Here is a 20,147-nt window from a genome sequence, read left to right on the forward strand (position 1 = left end):
TCACGTATAAAAGTTCTCACACCTTTCAGGTATTAACTCGATTGTGGCGATCGCCTCATACACTGGCTACAACCAGGAAGACTCTGTGATCATGAACAGGTCAGCCGTGGATCGAGGCTTCTTCAGGTAAGTTGTTGGCTGATGCACCTGTGACCACATGTGTGACAGGAGTGTTAAAAGTGTGATTTCACCTGGCAGGTCTGTGTTCTATCGGTCATACAAAGAGCAGGAGTCTAAGAAAGGCTTTGATCAGGAGGAGATCTTTGAGAAGCCGACGCGTGAAACCTGTCAAGGTGAGAACTCATTAATTCATCTTGGTTCAATTCAGTTTTATTTATACAGCACCAAATCACAACAACAGTTGCCTCAAGGTGCTTTATATTATAAGGTAGACCCTACAATAATACATACAGAAAAAAACAACAATCATATGACCCCCTACAGGGCTCTAGAGTGCGACCCATTTGGTCTTAGGTCGCACCGGTGCGACCAACTGTTCAAAAAAAAAAAAAGTCTCTTGGACACTTTCAGAGTTGCAGAGACTTTTTTTTATTTTACTTTATTCAGCGTGGTCAGCGTCAACAACAGACACACATTATGCCCATATTGTGGTCTAAATCAATCAGAGATGGTCAGGGACATTAATTAATGGCAGGACTTCTTTGAGCAGTTTTGTAGGAATGGGGTCTAAAAGACACGTTGATGGTTTGGAGGAAGTAATTATGGAAGTTAACTCAGAAAGATCAATTGGAGAAAAAGAGTCTAACTTAACATCAACAGTACTAAAAGTAGCTGTAGATAATATTACATCTGTGGGATAGCTAGCCGGGGTTCAAGGCTCACTAGAGCCGGCAAGAACAGCGAACTCCGGGCACATCATTTTCAAACCCCCGCTGTCTTTCTCTACTCAGGTTAAACATGATATATAAGTCACTCAGATAACTTAAAACTGTTATTGTTCCTTAGTAAATCGGTTTGGCTGAGATTAACGTTATAGTTTTTACACAGCTGATTAAACAGAAGTGTGAGATGGTCGAGAGTTTACCCCAGTGTCCTGTTATATTTTAGATAGCAAGGAGCAGACGGCTGAGTTTATTAATCTCCACCGAAACAATCTGCAAATTTCCTTAAAAGTTTAATAAATTATCATCTTGTCTTTATTTTTAGCTAGCGCATACCTTAAACATTTAAAGCTGTAAGCTAATGATAGTTATATAAGAGCAGATGCTGCTGGTGCAATAAGCTGTACGTTTCACGTCCAATGGATGCATGATCTGATTAGTCGACTAATCCCAAAAAAAACCATTGGTGACTATTCGACTATCAAAATAATAGTTTATTGCAGCACTATTAGTGAGGAGGTGAAATTATTAACAAGATGATCGACCTCTGTTGGAGTAGCGTTCAGATAGCTGCTCTGCTCTGTGTTAGTACAGCGCTTTCAGAAAGAAATCTACTGTGATGGGCCCTGGAAGACAATCGATTATGATTGCAGGTTTCTAGTTTGACATGTCTCAAAACAAAATCAACACTTACTCTAGTGTTTATTCCCCAGGGTGTGTGTCACAGTGTGGGGAAAAACATTTAGACACATAAATAGGTTGGTGGTGTACCCAGGGCTTCTGTTTAACACTACGCTTCCTCCTCACGGTCACCCAGCCATCATGTTTTCCCAGCTGCTTGGTACTGTCTGCTGGAGGAGAACTAACAGAGCCTTCGCTACCTTGGTACAGAGCTGCAAACACTACACTACAAGTATCATTGTGAATGTAATCAACAGAGTGCGCTTTGGATAAATCATGTGAAGCTGCAGTATGAAATAAGAAGTTTTCTATAAGCTTTAATTAAATTGGTTACATAGATAACCTATACAAGCTGTGTACTGGAACAGGAAGTGATACTCTACTGCAGAGAGAGCCACACCCAGTGTGCCATTTACAGAAAAATACCTCGGGTCTGACAACCGGTCAGGTTTTAGGAGGCGGGGCTAATCATATTCTTATCACGCCCAGGGATGCGACATGCCATCTATGACAAACTGGATGACGATGGACTCATTGCACCTGGCGTCCGTGTTTCTGGCGAGGACGTGATCATTGGGAAGACGGTGACACTGCCAGAGAATGACGACGAGCTGGATAGCACGAACCGCCGCTACACGAAGAGAGACTGCAGCACGTTTCTGAGGACCAGTGAGACGGGCATCGTGGACCAGGTCATGGTGACCCTGAATCAGGAGGGCTACAAGTTCTGCAAAATCAGGGTGAGCGCACACCTGAGACACCTGAGAGGTCAGATGACACGGCCACAGTTTAACAGCTTCGTGTTTCCGGCAGGTACGCTCTGTCCGAATTCCTCAGATCGGCGACAAATTTGCCAGCCGACACGGACAGAAGGGAACCTGTGGGATCCAGTACAGACAGGAGGTAATCCCAGCAGGTCACGTACCTATCATCAGGGCACCGCTCCCCATACACACGAAGGATTCATTAAAGTTATATTTTTTAACACAACAGGAAAGGAAACAGCAAAGATGCTCAAAGTACAAAAACAATCAAAACTGAGATTTTATTTTTGAAGGCTCTCATTGATTTGCTTTATTTTGAAGGACATGCCATTCACCTGTGAGGGGATCACTCCTGACATCATCATCAACCCTCACGCCATTCCGTCCAGAATGACAGTCGGCCATTTGATTGAGTGTCTGCAGGGGAAGGTAACGATAATTACACATCAGTTTATTCACATAGTGCCAGTCACAACAACAGTCAAATTGTAGCAGATCTTTAATTAATTTATAACAACTGATCTTTAAGGTAAAGAAGTCTAACTCTGTGACAAAGTACAAGGTTTTTGTCATAATAAGGCTTTTATTTTGACAGTTGTGCTAGCGTGTGTCTTCCTGAAAAGATTTCTGAAAGCTGTTAGCTCAGGCTACTCTGCAACCCTGTGCTAGCTTTAAAGCCCAATTTCAGATCTCTTGCTTCTCTTACCTGATGACAGGTAAATGAAGAGAAAAAAAATGGCCTGTATTTGTATAGCGCTTTACTAGTCCCTAAGGACCCCAAAGCGCTTTACACATCCAGTCATCCACCCATTCATACACACATTCACACACTGGTGATGGCAAGCTACATTGTAGCCACAGCCACCCTGGGGTGCACTGACAGAGGCGAAGAGTTTGGGTTATTTCACACCTTTCATTTTGACACTGTGGGGATCAGCTGCTAGCTGATGAAGCCTTCTGCACTATCAGAGGCTCAGGTACCCAAGTACACTTTTACTTCACCGTAAAGACTCATCTGAGCACCAGGTGTGGAGTTTTGAAGCTAACGCTGCTCATTTGGATGTGGAGGACTGAAGATGGTGTGCAGTTAAAATAAACACCTGTGCATTCGTGGGCCTCATAATTAGAAATCTCTGCAAGAACGATTGAAAAGAACGTATGAAACGATGCGATGAAAGCGTGAATAAAGTGTTTGCTAATTATGTTAGCAGCTCTGTGTTTAAGTAAAATCTCTTGATGTTGGGCAGAAAATGAAGTGAAGTGCACACATACAGTCGTGGCCAAAAGTTTTGAGAATGACACGAATATTAGTTTTCACAAAGTTTGCCGCTTCAGTGTTTTTGGATCTTTGTGTCAGTTGTTTCTATGATGTATTGAAGTATAATTACAAGCACTTCATAAGTATCAAATGCTTTTATTGAGAATTACATCACGTTTATGCAAAGAGTGAATATTTGCAGTGTTGGCCCTTCTTTTTCAAGACCTCTGCATGTTGCCAATCAACTTCTGGGCCAAATCCTAACTGATGTCAACCCATTCTGTCATAATCAATGCTTGGAGTTTGTCAGAATTAGTGGGGTTTTGTTTGTCCACCTGCCTCTTGAGGATTGACCGCAAGTTCTCAATTGGACTGAGGTCTGGGGAGTTCCCTGGCCATGGACCCAAAATGATTTGTTCCCCGAGCTACTTAGGTATCACTTTGGCCTTATGGCATGGTGATCCATCGTGCTGGAAAATGCATTGTTCTTCATCAGACTGTTCTTGGATGGTTGGAAGAAGTTGCTTTCAGAGGATGTTTTGGTTCCATTCTTTATTCATGGCTGTTTTTGGCAAAATTGTGAGTGAGCCTACTCCCTTGGATGAGAAGCAGCCCCACACATAAATGGTCTCAGGATGCTTTACTGTTGGCATGAGACAGGACTGATGGTAGCGCTCACCTTTTCTTCTCCGGACAAGCCTTTTTCCAGATGCCCCAAACAATCGGAGAGGGGCTTCATCAGAGAAAATGACTTTATCCCACTCCTCAGCAGTCCACTCGCTGTACTTTTTGCAGAATATCAGTTCGTCCCTCATGTTTTTTTTGGAGAGAAGTGGCTTCTTTGCTTCCCTTCTTGACACCAGGCCATCTGCCAAAAGTCTTCGCCTCACTGTGCGTACAGATGCGCTCACACCTACCTGCTACCATTCCTGAGCAAGCTCTGCACTGGTGGCACTCTGATACTGCAGCTGAATCATCTTTAGGAGGCGGTCCTGGTGCTTGCTGGACTTTCTTGAGCGCCCTGAAGCCGTCTTCACAATAATTGAACCTCTTTCCTTGAAGTTCTTGATGATCAGATAAATGGTTGATTTAGGTGCAGTCTTAGTAGCAACAACATCCTTGCCTGTGAAGCCATTTTTATGCTACACAATGATGTGTTTCCTTGCAGGTAACCATGTTTAATAGGAAGAACAACAATTTCAAGCATCACCCTCCTTTTAATGCATCCAGTCTTCTATTCTAACTCAGTCAGCACATAATGATCTCCAGCCTTGTGCTTGTCAACATTCTCACCTGAGTTGATGAGAACATTATTGAAATTATCTCAGCAGGTCCCTTTATGGCATGAAATGCTGAATGATGAAATGCAGTGGAAATTGAATTTTTGAGATTAAGTTCATTTTCATGGCAAAGAAGGATTTAGCAATTCATCTGATCACTCTCCATAACATTCTAGAGTACAATGAAATTGCTATCATAAAAACTGAAGCAGCAAACTTTGTGAAAACCAGTATTTGTGTCATTCTCAAAACTTTAGGCCACGACTGTAGGTGTGATGGAGCCTCATCGTTGTTGCTTATGTTGTGCAAACAAAGATAAACATGTACCCGAGCTTTTGACTTGCAGGCTGACGGGTGACTCTGTCTTGTTTCAGGTGTCTGCCAACAAAGGTGAGATCGGTGACGCCACGCCATTTAACGATGCCGTCAACGTGCAGAAGGTGTCAAACTTGCTGTCTGAATATGGATACCATCTCAGAGGGAATGAGGTCAGCGCAAGGTCACACTTCCTATTGGCGGAGTCTGATGCTTTTGAATATTTATATTGAGTACTGGTTTGTGATCAGGTTCTGTATAACGGCTTCACTGGGAGGAAGCTGACGTCTCAGATCTTCATCGGCCCAACTTATTACCAGCGCCTGAAGCACATGGTGGACGATAAGATCCACTCGAGAGCCCGCGGCCCGGTCCAGATTCTCAACCGACAACCCATGGAGGGGCGCTCACGGTGAGTAACGCACCTGTCCGTGGCTGCGCATGTCTGCGCCCGGCATCAGCCTGCCTGTGCTCAGTAAAAAGAGATTAATGTCTGATCTCGTCCGTCCATCCTCAGTGATGGTGGTTTGCGGTTTGGCGAGATGGAGCGTGACTGTCAGATTGCTCACGGAGCAGCTCAGTTCCTGAGGGAGCGTCTGTTCGAGGCATCTGATCCCTACCAGGTGCACGTTTGTAACCTGTGCGGACTGATGGCCATCGCCAACACACGGACACACACGTACGAATGTCGTGGTTGCCGCAACAAAACCCAGGTAAGCATGATCAATATTAAGTCCATCAAGGTTTCTGGCACAGCTGTGTTGAGCAACCTGTCTCAGACTTGTGTTGACCTGTCCACGGCGCTCTGCCTATACTTTTTTTTTTTTTTTCTTTTTCTTAAATGGCTGCTTGTGTCTCCACGTGTACTGTGTTTCTGCATTTCTACCGGTCGTGTAAATTCATGTGACACTTTGCTGCGGGTAGAGGTCATCAGCATGCGTGTTTGCCCTGAGTTGTGCTTTGTGTGACACAACAGAGCAGCCATGGTACCATAGAAATGCTGTTTAAGTGCTTGATTTAGACATAACGATCGGTTCTTACCATGTGTCTAGATGCGCAGCCGGTACCTCATTGGTGGATATATACAGGGAGTGCAGAATTATTAGGCAAATGAGTATTTTGTCCACATCATCCTCTTCATGCATGTTGTCTTACTCCAAGCTGTATAGGCTCGAAAGCCTATTAAGCATATCAGGTGATGTGCATCTCTGTAATGAGAAGGGGTGTGGTCTAATGACATCAACACCCTATATCAGGTGTGCATAATTATTAGGCAACTTCCTTTCCTTTGGCAAAATGGGTCAAAAGAAGGACTTGACAGGCTCAGAAAAGTCAAAAATAGTGAGATATCTTGCAGAGGGATGCAGCAGTCTCAAAATTGCAAAGCTTCTGAAAGCGTGATCATCGAACAATCAAGCGTTTCATTCAAAATAGTCAACAGGGTCGCAAGAAGCGTGTGGAAAAACCAAGGCGCAAAATAACTGCCCATGAACTGAGAAAAGTCAGGCGTGCAGCTGCCAAGATGCCACTTGCCACCAGTTTGGCCATATTTCAGAGCTGCAACATCACTGGAGTGCCCAAGAGCACAAGGTGTGCAATACTCAGAGACATGGCCAAGGTAAGAAAGGCTGAAAGACGACCACCACTGAACAAGACACACAAGCTGAATCGTCAAGACTGGGCCAAGAAATATCTCAAGACTGATTTTTCTAAGGTTTTATGGACTGATGACATGAGAGTGAGTCTTGATGGGCCAGATGGATGGGCCCGTGGCTGGATTGGTAAAGGGCAGAGAGCTCCAGTCCGACTCAGACGTCAGCAAGGTGGAGGTGGAGTACTGGTTTGGGCTGGTATCATCAAAAATGAGCTTGTGGGGCCTTTTCGGGTTGAGGATGAAAGGAGCAAAGAAAGGTGGCTATATTGGTCGCTGATTTGGTTTTGTTTTGTTTTTGAATGTCAGAAATGTATATTTGTGAATGTGGAGATGTTATATTGGTTTCACTGGTAAAAATAAATAATTGAAATGGGTATATATTTGTTTTTTGTTAAGTTTCCTAATAATTATGCACAGTAATAGTCACCTGCACACACAGATATCCCCCTAAAATAGCTAAAACTAAAAACAAACTAAAAACTACTTCCAAAAACATTCAGCTTTGATATTAATGAGTTTTTTGGGTTCATTGAGAACATGGTTGTTGTTCAATAATAAAATTATTCCTCAAAAATACAACTTGCCTAATAATTCTGCACTCCCTGTATGTTGGATTTATTGATTGGCTGCTTTTTAGATAGATCTGCAATGACCCTGATGAGACCACAGCTACAGGGTTGAGTAGTTTATAGTTAAATACGTTCTTCAGTTAATTAAGTTGTTCATACTGAAAGTGTTGCCAGACCTTTAACCTTTGCTTTACTTTAAATGGCCTGTATTTGTATAGCGCTTTACTAAGGCTACGTTCACACTGCAGGTCAAAATGCTCAATACCGATTTTTTGATCAAATCCTATTTTTTGTCTGCTTGTTTACACTACAAATAAAATGCGACAGCAAACGCTCTCTAGTGTGAACGCTCAAAGCGTAACAAGTCACGTGACGTGACGCTGCGGCTGTGATTGGTTCGGCTCTGCGCTACTTAATTTGGATTGGCTGACCTTTTTTTTTTTTTTTTTTTTTTTTAAGAGGACAAGAGCGGCGAGGTCTATCGCGATAGCTTAATTTCTCTATCGAGTAAAAGTTATATCGCGATACATATCGTTATCGTTCTATCGCCCAGCTCTAAGATAACCTAATAATGATCCTTATAGCTGTTTTAGAGGAGCGGTGCTTCAAAGGATAGTTGCAGATTTGTCAGAATCTGCAGATTATACAGTACAAATAAAATGTTCACGTTTCTCCAACGTTGTCTTCCCAACAGTTTCACTGACATCTACACGGGATGGCCAGGAAGCGTTCGTGATGTCTTCTCGGGCACTGATAATTGGCGTCTGTCTTGTGTCAGTGACGTAAAAGACTGATTTAATGCGACATGACCGTTCAAACAGCAGTCGCTTTCTAAAACATCGGATATGTATTGGATTCAGTACCACATACGAAAGTGACCCAGGTCAAATTTGAAAATATCGGATTTGTGCCGTTCACACTGTCATACCATGATCGGATATGGGTCGCATAGGGTTAAAAATAAATAAATAAATAAAAAAATCTGATTTGATGCGCTTTCGCCTGCAGTGTGAACGTAGCCTTAGTCCCTATGAACCCCAAAGCGCTTTACACTACATCCAGTCATTCACACAAACACTGGTGATGGCAAGCTACATTGTAGCCACAGCCACCCTGGGGCGCACTGACAGAAGCGAGGCTGTCGGACACTGGCGCCACCGGGCCCTCTGACCACCACCAGTAGGCAACGGGTGAAGTGTCTTGCCCAAAGACACAATGACCGAGACTGTCGGATAGGCCTGGGCGATATGACCCAAAATTCCTATCTCGATATTCTTTAGCTGGATGGCAATATAAGATATGTGTCAATATTTTTTTTTTAAAGCCATAAAGTGAGAACAAAAAGAGTTCTTAGTCAAAGCTGTGTCCCAGCTTTCACACAGGCACTTTTATTAACATACAGCGTAGATGTACAAGAAAAAATTACTCAGAAATAAATTATGAGCATTTACTGGATTACAATTACTTTTTTCAAGTAACAAGTAAAGTAAGGGATTACTGTTGCAAAAACGGTAATTAGATTACTGTTACTTTCCCGTAAGCACACTGCGTTACTAAAACCATGATTTCTTTTTTGCGAGTGTGACGTTCGTGACAACAGCTGTGTGCAGATCAACAATGGATAATATATTGAGTGCGGAGAGAGTATGAGCATGTAGCGTTTAAAGCGTGGAAGTACTGACCTTACTTTGAGTTTGATTCCATAAAAAGTGACAAAAACATTAGCGTCTGCTGTTCACTGTGTGGGAAGAAAACTTCTTTTTACAGCGAAAAAAAACCCCTAAACTTCCGAGCAAGCACCGAGTGCGCTACGACGTAATGGGAAATTCAGAGAAACTCGCGGATTCTTCCACTGACCGATGCGGCAGACCTGCACCAGGGTAAACCTCCGCCTAACCCACTCCTGCTATACAGGAGAAAATAGAGCAACAGGACCGCTGAGTCTTTGATTTTATTTATTTTCAGCTGTGTTTTACTTGCATCTATTTGAAAGACTGAGTGTAAACACAAATATTTTATTTTATGTGCTGGAATGTGCAGAAAATGGGTTTAAATGTTCAACAAATTTCTTCCAGTCAGAGAATGGTGCATATAATAAAATTTTTGCTTGGTGCATAAAGTTAAAAGATTAAAACTGATAAAACGTTTTTTAAAAGTTTTAAAAAGAGACTTCCATTTGGTTACATTTTGTATGATGGGTTATGCAGAAAAGTAGAATTGGGCTGAAAGATCTATCACTTCTATCAATCGTGTTTTTAAAAAGTAACTAAGTAATTAATTACTTTTGAAAATAAGTAATCAGTAAAGTAACGGGATTACTTTCGGGGAAGTAATCAGTAATTAGTTACTGATTACTTTTTTCAAGTAACTTGACCAACACTGGTCCTTATACACACACATTACGGTAATATTACGTTGAAGCAGAGTACGTATAACTCTGCGAGGCTCCTCTGTAATGCTCCAACAATCCATCAAGCAGTTTCGTAGCTTACCAAAGTCGTACCAAAACATTTTTGAAAGGTTTCTGAGCGCCGTGTGCCACATACAATCGGTTTGCGGTCAGTAAGCACAACCAGAATTCATACATAAGGCGCACTGTCGATTTTTGAGAAAATGAAAGGATTTTAGCCCGGTCAGCTCATTAATGCGTTGACACCGTCCAGCCCCATGCATGGGGCGATCCGCGGTAACTCGTTAAGAGATTTGCCCTGTTAATGCAGTTATGTCGTTTACCGACCAGCTCTTCTTTGATAGCTGCCGTGTCCATCTTGTCATTGCCTGCAGGTGAAGCGATGGGGGAGGGGGAGTTGTGTTCAGTGAAGGAGAGGCGAGGCCGATTAACGTTGCGTAGAGACAAAAGTGGACGAAAGAGAGGCAAACTTGCGGCTCCACAAGTATAGTTCAAACGTAACATAGACTATATCGATATAAACAATATTGTCACATCTCATATCTCATATAAAAATATATCGATATATTTAAAAATTCCATATATTGCCCAGTCCTACTGTCGGAGCTTCCAATTACAAGACGAACTGCCAACTCTTGAGCCACGATCTCCCCACACACTGTGACAGAGATTTCAATCCTGAGCTCACGATAAATCCACCAATAGAAACATCTGCAAATGTATTCAGTCTGAGCACTGAATACATTTTATATATAACACAGTAGTAGGCTTACAAAACAGTAAGCGCTTACTGTTTTGTTTTTTTAACTTTTTATTTAGAATTTTCATTCTGACAGGAGTATGACAAAAAACAAATAAACAAAAAAACAGCAAAATTAAAAGAGGAACAAAATGTTCCAATCATCACACAAAAAGAGAGATAAGCAAAATTAAGTGACAGAATTTTCAAGCCTTTGCTTATATTTATGCCATTTAGTCCAACGTTGTTGAAAGAGATGACCTTTTAGTCGTAGAAGGAAAGTCAGTCTCTCCATAAGATGCATTTCCTCTATAATCTCTAGCACTAACTCAGGGAGGATCTGTCTTAAGCCAATTCCTTGTTATGGCCTTTTTAGATGCGATCAACTGGATTTTAAAAATATATCTGTCATTTTTTAGAATCAAATCTCTGGGTAGCAAGCCCAGTAATAAGATTCTGGGATCCTTAGGGATGGCATAGGACATGATGTTATCTGTTAACTTGGATATACTGTCCCAAAAGGAAGTCAATTGTGTACATGTCCAAAAAATATGAGAGTGATTGGCGTTCAGGTGGCCACACTGTCTCCAACATTGTTGCCGGTGCCCTTGAAAGTTGTTAGTAATATGTGGAGAAATAAAGAATCTAAAAGTTTTCCACCTGAATTCCCTCCACCTTTAGGAGCTAGTTGATGTTTGTTGTGTGGTACACATTTAGAGCCAATCACCCTCTGACAATCCAATTTTCAACTCTGCTTCCCATTTTGACTTCACATATAGTGTGTTGTTGCCATATTGTTTTTGTAGCCCTTTCTAGTGTTTAGACACTGTTTTGGTGGGCAGACATTTGTAGGCATTTGTAAAGACTTTGACAAGATCAATTTCTGGGGAGGAGGGGCCCTTTATTTCTGTATTGGAAAAAAATGACGAACCTGCAGATATCGCAACAGATCCGTATTTTCCAGATTGAATTCTGTTTTCAATTTTTTTTTAATGATTTAAAGGTGCCTGCTTCTACAAACAGACACAGAGCAGTTAAACGTTTTCCAATACAACCCAAGAATGTTGGATCTAACCTTCCAGGTGGGAACTTCTGTAAGTAGGAAGGCCATGACAAAATGTTAATATTGCTCCCCAGATTGTATTTGTTAATAACTTCATGCCAAATTAAAAGAGTGTTTTCCACTATATGGTTATCTAAGTTACTTATCCTTGATTTTTCTACCAACCGTGTTTGGGGAGGAGACATGCTAAACTCAATTTGTTTCCATTGGGTCCCCACTGCCGGGGAACATCAACAAACAATGTTGCTGCCAAGTAATAAGTTGGGGAGGGCCAGTCCGCCATGATCTCTATCAATTTGAAGGGTTTTAAATTGTATCCTTGGTCCAGCTCCTGCGCATATAAAGTGTGATATTAACTTGTCTCAGGATTTGAATTGAACATCTGGGATTTTAATGGGAAGAGCCATAAAGAGATATAAGAATCTGGACAACAGATTCATCTTCACAATCTCTATTCTTGTACTAAAGTCCGGAGTCAGTGAAGACCAGCGAGTTGTGTCCTCCTGAATTGAGTTCAGCAGATTATCAAAGTTCAGGACTTGTGTTTTAGTAATATTTAATTTATAACCAGACAGGGCCCCAAACTCTTTCAGAGTTGACATGAGCTCAGGGGGTGACATATCAGGATTCAGGCTCAATAAACAAAGCGAAGAGCGAGGGGCTGAGCATCCTTGCCGGGTGTCTCTATTCAATTGAAAACTAGAGGATAGATGTCCATTGATCTTTAACCTGGCCACTGGGCTACTGTATAATGATTGTATACATTTAATGATCTTGTTGAATCCTAGACACTCTAGTACCTTATAAAGAAAGGGCCAGCTGACCAGGTCAAAAGCTTTTTCTGCGTCTAGGCTTACTAGTGCCATATTCAGTTTCTGATTCTTTGCTTCTTCTATAATATGAAGCGTTCTTCTGATACTGTCATGTGTTTGACGCCCTTTTATGAAGCCTATCTGATCTTCGTGTATTAAATCCAGCAAATGGACTTCTAGTCTAGAAATTATTGACGTAAATAATTTATAGTCTACATTCAAAATAGAAATGGGGCGGTAAGATTCACAGTATTCTTTATCTTTACCCTCTTTAGGTAGGACAGATATTACTGCCTCACGCCAGGATGGAGATATTTTAGCATTGTCGAGGGTCAAGTTAAAGGATTCGAGTAAAGTAGGGGCAAGTTCCTCTTTAAATATTTTGTACCACTCATTTGGAAATCCATCACTACCAGGGCACTTATTTGCTTTAAAGTTACTGATTGCAGTATCTAATTGTTCTCTAGTTATGTGTGCATAAAGCTTCATTCTGTAATAATCCAAGAGAAGGAAGAGCTAAAGAGGATAAATATTTCTGCTATTGGAGCTAGACACGAATATAACGATTGGTAGTAGTCATTAAAAATTGTGTGAATTTCTACCAGATCATAAATCAAGTTAGCGTTAGAGGGGTCCCTGATCCGAAGGACAGCATGCTTTTGTTCCTGCTTCCGGAGCCGCCTAGCTAGAATTTGTTGCTTTCGGGGATGATTCGTAAAGGGATTGCTTGCAGAATCTTAATCTCTTTTCCAATTCGTCTTGCACTAACACTTTTATCTTGTTTTTAGTTACTCTAATTTGGTTGACCAAGCTTTGATCTTTGCCGTTTTGTTGTAGTTTGATTTCTACGTTTCTCAGATCTTTTTCGAGATCATCATATGCTGCCCTTTTACCTTTTTTTTTTTTTTTTTTTAGATGAGCCACCCTTGAAATCAGTCTACCCCTCTCACTGCCTTAACCGTGTCCCACACCACAATCGCCTTAACCTGACCATCGTTATTATCTCCTGTGCAACTGGTTATTTCCCCCTTTAACTCCTTTATAGCAGACTCTTTATTGAGGATACCTAAGTTCCATATTGTAGATTTGGCAAAACTTGATAATTGAACAGATAAATAAATCATATTATGATCTGATAAATCTGAAGTACCGATCGACCACTCCTTTCCTCTATGTCAGTCAACAACGTTCATTAGGAAGAAATCAAGTCTGGAATGAATTTGGTGCGAGAATGAGCAGTGGGTGTAATCCCTGTTTTTAGGATGGAGGGCTCTTCAAACATCGAACAGACCAGTTTCTTTCATCAAGATATTAAGATCCTTTGAACTATGTTTTTTGTCTCTTACAACTTGTCATATCCAGGGAGACGTTAAGAATTGTATTCCAGTCTCCACCACAGAATAAAATCCCTTCGCCCACTCTAATTAAAGCATCAAAAAAAATGACTTAAATAATTTTCTATCACATTCGAGAGGAATATACACATTAGCTAGTGTGATAACAATATTATTAACTCTCCCTTTGATAGATATCTGCCCACCTTGTCACCAACCTCATCAAGGAAATCAAAGTTTAATAGATTAGAAATAAGAGTTGTTACTCCTCTTTGTCTGCTATTGCTACAGGTGCTATAAAAAAGTGGAATATCTGGGAAATTAAAATTTAGCGTGTTCCTTTTTTTGACAAATGTGTCTCTTTTAGAAAAGCCACGTGTGAGCCATCCTTTCTTCAATTTCTCCAGAACCCTTTTTTTCCTTTTAAGTGGATTGCCCAAACCATTAACATTCAGGGAGGCTATTTTAAAACTATCCAACATTGAACAAGACAGTAAAAATAAGTGAAACTGGAACAGTGGCCCCCGAAACCATAGCAAAACAGATATAGGGGAAACAATGAAGAACTGACTTCTAGAGGAGACTCTTGCTCCCCAACTAAGACCCCGTTGGTGGGTCGGGGGGAAGCCTCTCAAAGTGAGAGGGCCTGGAAAGGAAAGTAACTGTCTATAGACATAAACACCACCATCCTAAAAGTCCCAACGTATAAGAACGTAAACGGAGAACCAACTCTCCCACCTGGCTGGTGAATGAAGTGAGGCCAAAAGGGAGCGGAAAGGAGCTTCCTCATTAAAACTAAACCACTGGATCTCTTTGGAAACCCTGTAGCTTTTCCTTTGCTCTCATTGCCGTGGCTAGGCCGTTGCCTTTTGCTGATTGCCAGCCCAGAAGCTCTCGAAGTTGCGACACTGCATTCGGCTGATCTTCCTCCTCTGAAACCAAATGTTTTTCTCTTTGAGCAGCTTCTTTATGGCTGTATTCTTTGCGTTTTTTTGACAATTTCACATGGATAATCATGGTCGAAATAGATGAAGCTGGCACCTACTTTGATTTTTTTTTTTTTTTTTTTTCCATGCTCTCAGGACCATGTTGTTGAATATTCCTGAAAGTTGATGACAGGTCCCGGAGGTGCCCCCGGTAGGGGTTTACTTGCCAGCGAACGATGTGCGCGTTAAATTTTCATGTCAAAATCCTCCGGTATTTGCAGGTGGGTCCATGAATTATGGAACCGGGTTCTTTTCTCCCCCCTCCAACAAACCGAATAGACGAATATTGTTTCTCTGTGACCTTGATTCCAGATCAGTAATCTTTTGCTGAAGACTTTTCCGCTCCTCCAGACTCGTGCACATGGCCATGGTCACCTCTTCAGCCCAGCTCTCCAGCTGGGTGATCCTGGACTCCGCCTCATCCACCCGCTCTGATAGGCACTGTATGTCCCAGGCAATGTTATCCAGCTTGCATTAATTTCATGGCTCAGTTTGCCCATATTTTGTCTGCTGTCCTCTCGAATCTCCGCTTTTGGCTTTACTATAGCTGAGTATCTCCGAGTCTTTGCTAGCGGCTGCGTTGCTGCTAGCATTAGCTTGGTCCGGCTGAGAGTTAGCTTTAGCGGTCGAAGCGCTTCTATCTTGTTGTTTCGGCATATTCTCCCACTCCCTTAAGGCATTTTAGGGGTTATAACCCTTTCGATGTTGAGTGAGTAGAAAACAATCCAAGATAACGAGATTAGAAGGAATAACTAAAGGTAAGGTGGGAGAGCAACTCCTCAACGTGACCGGTTACTCCATTGGCTGAAGCAGAAGTCCCTAGGCTTACTGTTTTTCAAGAACAGAAAAGCCAGAGTTTTATGTCAGGGTCCAAGCATGTTTCAGAAAACCAGCTGAAGAGATGCTTTGGTTGTCTTTGTTCTTATGTGTTGTTTACCTCACTTTGTTTGTTGTTGTCAGATCTCTCTGGTGCGGATGCCATACGCCTGTAAGCTTCTGTTCCAGGAGTTGATGTCAATGAGCATTGCTCCTCGTATGATGACATCATAAAGTAATCAACCGGATGCAGAGAACATTGTGACGTCACAAGAAAGTGAAAGTCGAAGTTTAGTTGTTGTTTTTTTTAGTTTTTTTTGTCTTGCTTTTTGTAAAAGTCAATAAATCAGTTCCTGATCATGTGATGATCTGTGTTTTGTTCTTCATGTGACTATCCTGACGGGTTATGACTTTAAGGTACAACTGGTGAGTCTCCAGTATTGATCAGAGATGTTTTTGAGTCAGGTGATCGATTTAAAAACTCAAGTTAACTGAATCCTCTCTCACTCTGAGCACGCTCACGTTACAGGCATTTGAAGGGTCATGTTACCTGCATATAAGAATATTAATATATACACTACCAGTTAAGTTTTAGAACACCCAGTTTTTCCAGTTATTTGTTGCAATTCAAATTGTGTAAGTCCAGTGAACAGCTTGAAATGGTACAAAGGTAAGTGGTGAACTGCCAAAGGTTAAAAACGGTAAGGTTACCCAAAACTGGAAAAACACGTACATGTCAGAATTATATAAAAAGACCTTTTTCAGGGAACACAACATGAGTTAACAATTTAACCTCCTAAGACCCAAAGTCTTCCATGGCACGCATTTTTAATTTCTCTTTGATATTTGGGCATATTGGGACCTGATGAATGTAAAAACCATTTTTAACCTGATTTTTGTTTCTAAGAAAAATGAGATCCACATATGAGGATATTCGTTTAAAATTTCGATAGAACAGTAGCAGTATGTAACCGAGGACAAGGTATGAGTAAATGGGGCAAAGAAATAAATTGATCATTTATTTATTACATCAATTAGACAGGACTTACAACACATTCTGCTGATATCCCAGCTGCACATGAGACTTACCACACCAACTGTGCGAAAATAACACTGCAACCCGTCACACCCTGCTTAGCGACACTGCAATCGTGGCACGCACTGCAAACAATTCGGGTCTCAGCGCAGCTGGGAATCAGTGCTATGCATGACCTGCGATCTGGGAGATAAAGGGAAGTGGCACAAACAATTAAACAAAAAACAAAAAGGGAGGTTAGTCCGCCCTTACACAACTCACTCTCAATCAATACCCGCCTTTACGGCTGGACAACTAACCAAAACAAAATTACAAATCAATCAAAAGAACAAAGAAAGGACAGCAGAGACTATCGAGATTATCGATTAAAATATTACCCAATAAAATATCAGTTTTATGAAACCATTCAAAACAAACACTCAATATACCTACAATATTGATCAGTTTCCCTGCGCACCGTCGATCTAGGGCTTGATCAATTCTTCTATTAAAATTCGTGGTGTGGAGCAGGGAAATTATTTTACTGCTATTGTTAAATAATCATCATTATTACCATTGCATTAATAATATAATCTGGAGTTTATATTGCATTCAGGGGTTGAACAGTGTGTGTCTTTCAGAAAGGCTAAAAGTCACAGGCTGACAGGAAACAGGCTTGCAGAGAGTTTGCAGAAGCAGGAAGTTATTTTGAGCAGCAGGCTAAGACGAGGCTTTAACAATGTAACAGATAGCTTTAAGAAGGCTTTAAGATGTTATGCATACAGTTATTATGTTGACCTTGTATTTCAGGTGCAGTTATGACTATTTTATACACAATGCATATCTGTGCTTATTAAAGAGTTGGAGCTCGGTCAATTAATTGGGGGTTGGAAGCTTTGTTCGGCGCGATGTCCGGACAATCTATTGTGCAAGTGACTTGGAGCCATAGAAGGAATTGCAATACATGCTTACAAAACACTTATATCAGGTCATTTTATATTAAGGTTTTAGTAGAAGTTCTTGGTTAAAACATTTATTTAGTAGAAGACATACATATAGTCTCAGTGAGCTTCTGGTCTGGTGAAAGGTCAGAAGTGCAACAGGTGAATTGAGAAAGAGCATTTGAGGACGAGACACAGACAGTTAGTAGGTGAAGAGGTGACACAGAGAGCATGTGAGGTCAACATACACACACACATGAGTTAGATTTATTTAGAGGAGAGATTAGTCATGTCTCGGTAAGAAAGAGGAACAATTCACTTTAAGACAAGAACGGAAAGTACCAGCCATGAAAATAGAAGATGATCTTCTGGGTTAAAAGTCATTGTGGTGTTGATCTGATCTATGTATAAAATGTATCTGTGACGCATGAAGGGGCGTCAGTAAATCAAACCCTGATGCTATAAAATATCTGTTCATGCTTTGATTAAGTTGAAGACTACTTGCTGTCTGCATACAGAGTTGTCTTCCCACACGTGTGTATTCATTAAAATCATTGTTTGACCAAGAGCTCCTGGACCATGGGTGGTTTGTATTCTCCTTCCTCAATTTTGAACCTTAACAGTGGTCACACTAAAAAAGTCCAACAACACATTAAAAATAGGCACATACAATAGCAAATGATCCAAACAAAAATGGCAAAAGTCTCTTACCGACAGTATACCCACTCGCACTCGAGTGAATTAATTGCCTCTGTTTTTTTCCACAGAAGAGCGCTGACTTCACCCCACAAACCCACTACCTTTTCACAGCTCTTCAGCCAATCACCTGGTAGAGAGCAACAAACTGCCAGGTGACACTTGTTACAAGTATAATATCCTCCTAAGTGGATATTTGGCCCTTGTAGAGCGAAATTGAGTGTTTTGGTCTAAATACCCAAAATGTGATGTCGCCAGGTCCTAGGAGGTTAAAGCTGTTCTGCAGTACTGGAGATTGATCAGCCTTGAAAGTTGGTGCTACTAATTCCTACAGGTGTTCTAACTGTTCTGGATTACGTCCCCCTCTGTCTGCATGAAGCAGTGTTGGAGCACACTGTGGTACCATACCCTCGTGGGCATCAGCTGAACAGTACTGTACTGTAGTGTGTTGATACAAACATGGCGAGAATAACAGTGGAAAAGAGACAGACCATCATAACACATAAATGTCGGTCTGTCCGACAGAGAAACCGCAAACAAAGTCAAGATGTCAGTGAGTCCAGTTTCCTTTAGCATCCAAAGGCTCAGAAACAAACTGACAGGAAGAGGTCTGCAGACCCAAAGACACGACTGAATCAGGCTACGTCCACACAGCTTAATAGTGGTCGTAGTGAGCAAGTCTCAGTTTCAGGTGTGAAGAGAAGGCTTTGAGCTGCAGGTTTGACAGGACGAGCTGCAGCAAGAAAGCCAGACGTCAGAATAAGACAAAGGCTGTGTCCCAATTCAGGGTCTGCATGCTTGAAGTACGCATTTTAAGTGCAGTTACATCACCGCCACGCGACGACGGCTGTCCCAATTCGAAGTGTACTTCAAATGCATACTCCAAATGCGCCGTCGATTTCCCCAAATATCAAGCGTGGTCCAGTGCACGCTTCGTGGTCCCATATATCCCACAAGTCATAGCGTGGCGGTGGATGTGGAGAATTTTGCCGCAAAATACGGCAGAACGGAGCGGCCGAAGAGGGGTTTTTTTTCCCCAAACTTTATTGAAATTATAAAGCGAAAAGTCAGTCATTCCAGTTCAGTTTGTACAGCAGACATACAAGGCAAATAAGAGTAACAATATACAGTACAATGAAATAAGAAGGATAAATAAATAAAGGAAAAAAACAAAAGAAAAAAAAGGGGGGGGGGGGAATGTGACAGACTTCATAACAACTTTGTATTTGAAAGTTGTGACGGCTCATTCGTTAAACATTTCTGAATGAATTTCAATCAATGATAAACCTTTTTTATTGGAAGTTAATTTAAGAGAGTTTAAGTAATATTCAATTTCAATCAAAAACAAATTAAATGATGGGGTTGAGTTTTGAAATTTACATTTATGTATGTGGAATTTCCCTAATAAGATGGAGCGGCCGAAGAGTGAACTGTCAAAAGTACTGAATATGACGTCACTTATTTATGTGCGAATGTTTAATAATTAAAGTCAGTCATATATCCACAAACACAACAAGCTGAAAGTCAGTGATATATGTATATGTGTGTATATATATATATATATATATATATATATATATAAAACATAACAGCAGGGTGCAAGATGCTAGCAGGCAAGGCATACATGGAACGCCATAACCAAGTGGCCGGCATAGTGTACAGGAACATCTGTGCCGAGTATAACCTGGAAGTCCCGAGGTCAAAATGGGAGATGCCCCCAAGGGTGGTGGAGAATGACCAAGCTAAGATCCTGTGGGACTTCCAGATACAGACGGACAAAATGGTGGTGGCTAACCAACCGGACATAGTGGTGGTAGACAAACAGAAGAAGATGGCCGTAGTGATCGATGTAGCGGTTCCGAATGACAGCAATATCAGGAAGAAGGAACACGAGAAGCTGGAGAAATACCAAGGGCTCAGAGAAGAGCTCGAGAGGATGTGGAGGGTGAAGGTAACGGTGGTCCCCGTGGTA

General features: G+C 41.4%; 1 protein-coding gene across 2 annotated transcripts in view; it reads left to right on the forward strand.

The window, feature by feature from the left end:
- Positions 1-16,896, forward strand: part of LOC146677148 (DNA-directed RNA polymerase II subunit RPB2) — a 32,171-nt gene extending 15,275 nt beyond the window's left edge. The window contains exons 17-25 of one of the 2 annotated variants that reach the window (XM_085418711.1): positions 30-126; positions 199-293; positions 2,013-2,263; positions 2,337-2,426; positions 2,609-2,716; positions 5,200-5,313; positions 5,392-5,552; positions 5,658-5,853; positions 15,668-16,896. In XM_085418711.1, coding sequence (XP_085274837.1) covers positions 30-126; positions 199-293; positions 2,013-2,263; positions 2,337-2,426; positions 2,609-2,716; positions 5,200-5,313; positions 5,392-5,552; positions 5,658-5,853; positions 15,668-15,757 — 1,202 coding nt within the window. In that variant the 3' untranslated portion in view covers positions 15,758-16,896. Of the gene's footprint in view, positions 1-29; positions 127-198; positions 294-2,012; positions 2,264-2,336; positions 2,427-2,608; positions 2,717-5,199; positions 5,314-5,391; positions 5,553-5,657; positions 5,854-15,019; positions 15,626-15,667 lie in introns of those variants that run through there. The other variant, XM_085418719.1, reaches the window with a different exon arrangement.
- The last annotated feature ends 3,251 nt before the right edge of the window (positions 16,897-20,147 follow it).

The sequence above is a fragment of the Rhamphochromis longiceps genome, linkage group LG2, assembly GCF_057381845.1.
Source record: "Rhamphochromis longiceps isolate RC_006_pf linkage group LG2, R_longiceps_female_GT1.1, whole genome shotgun sequence".
NCBI classification, from domain to species: domain Eukaryota; kingdom Metazoa; phylum Chordata; class Actinopteri; order Cichliformes; family Cichlidae; genus Rhamphochromis; species Rhamphochromis longiceps.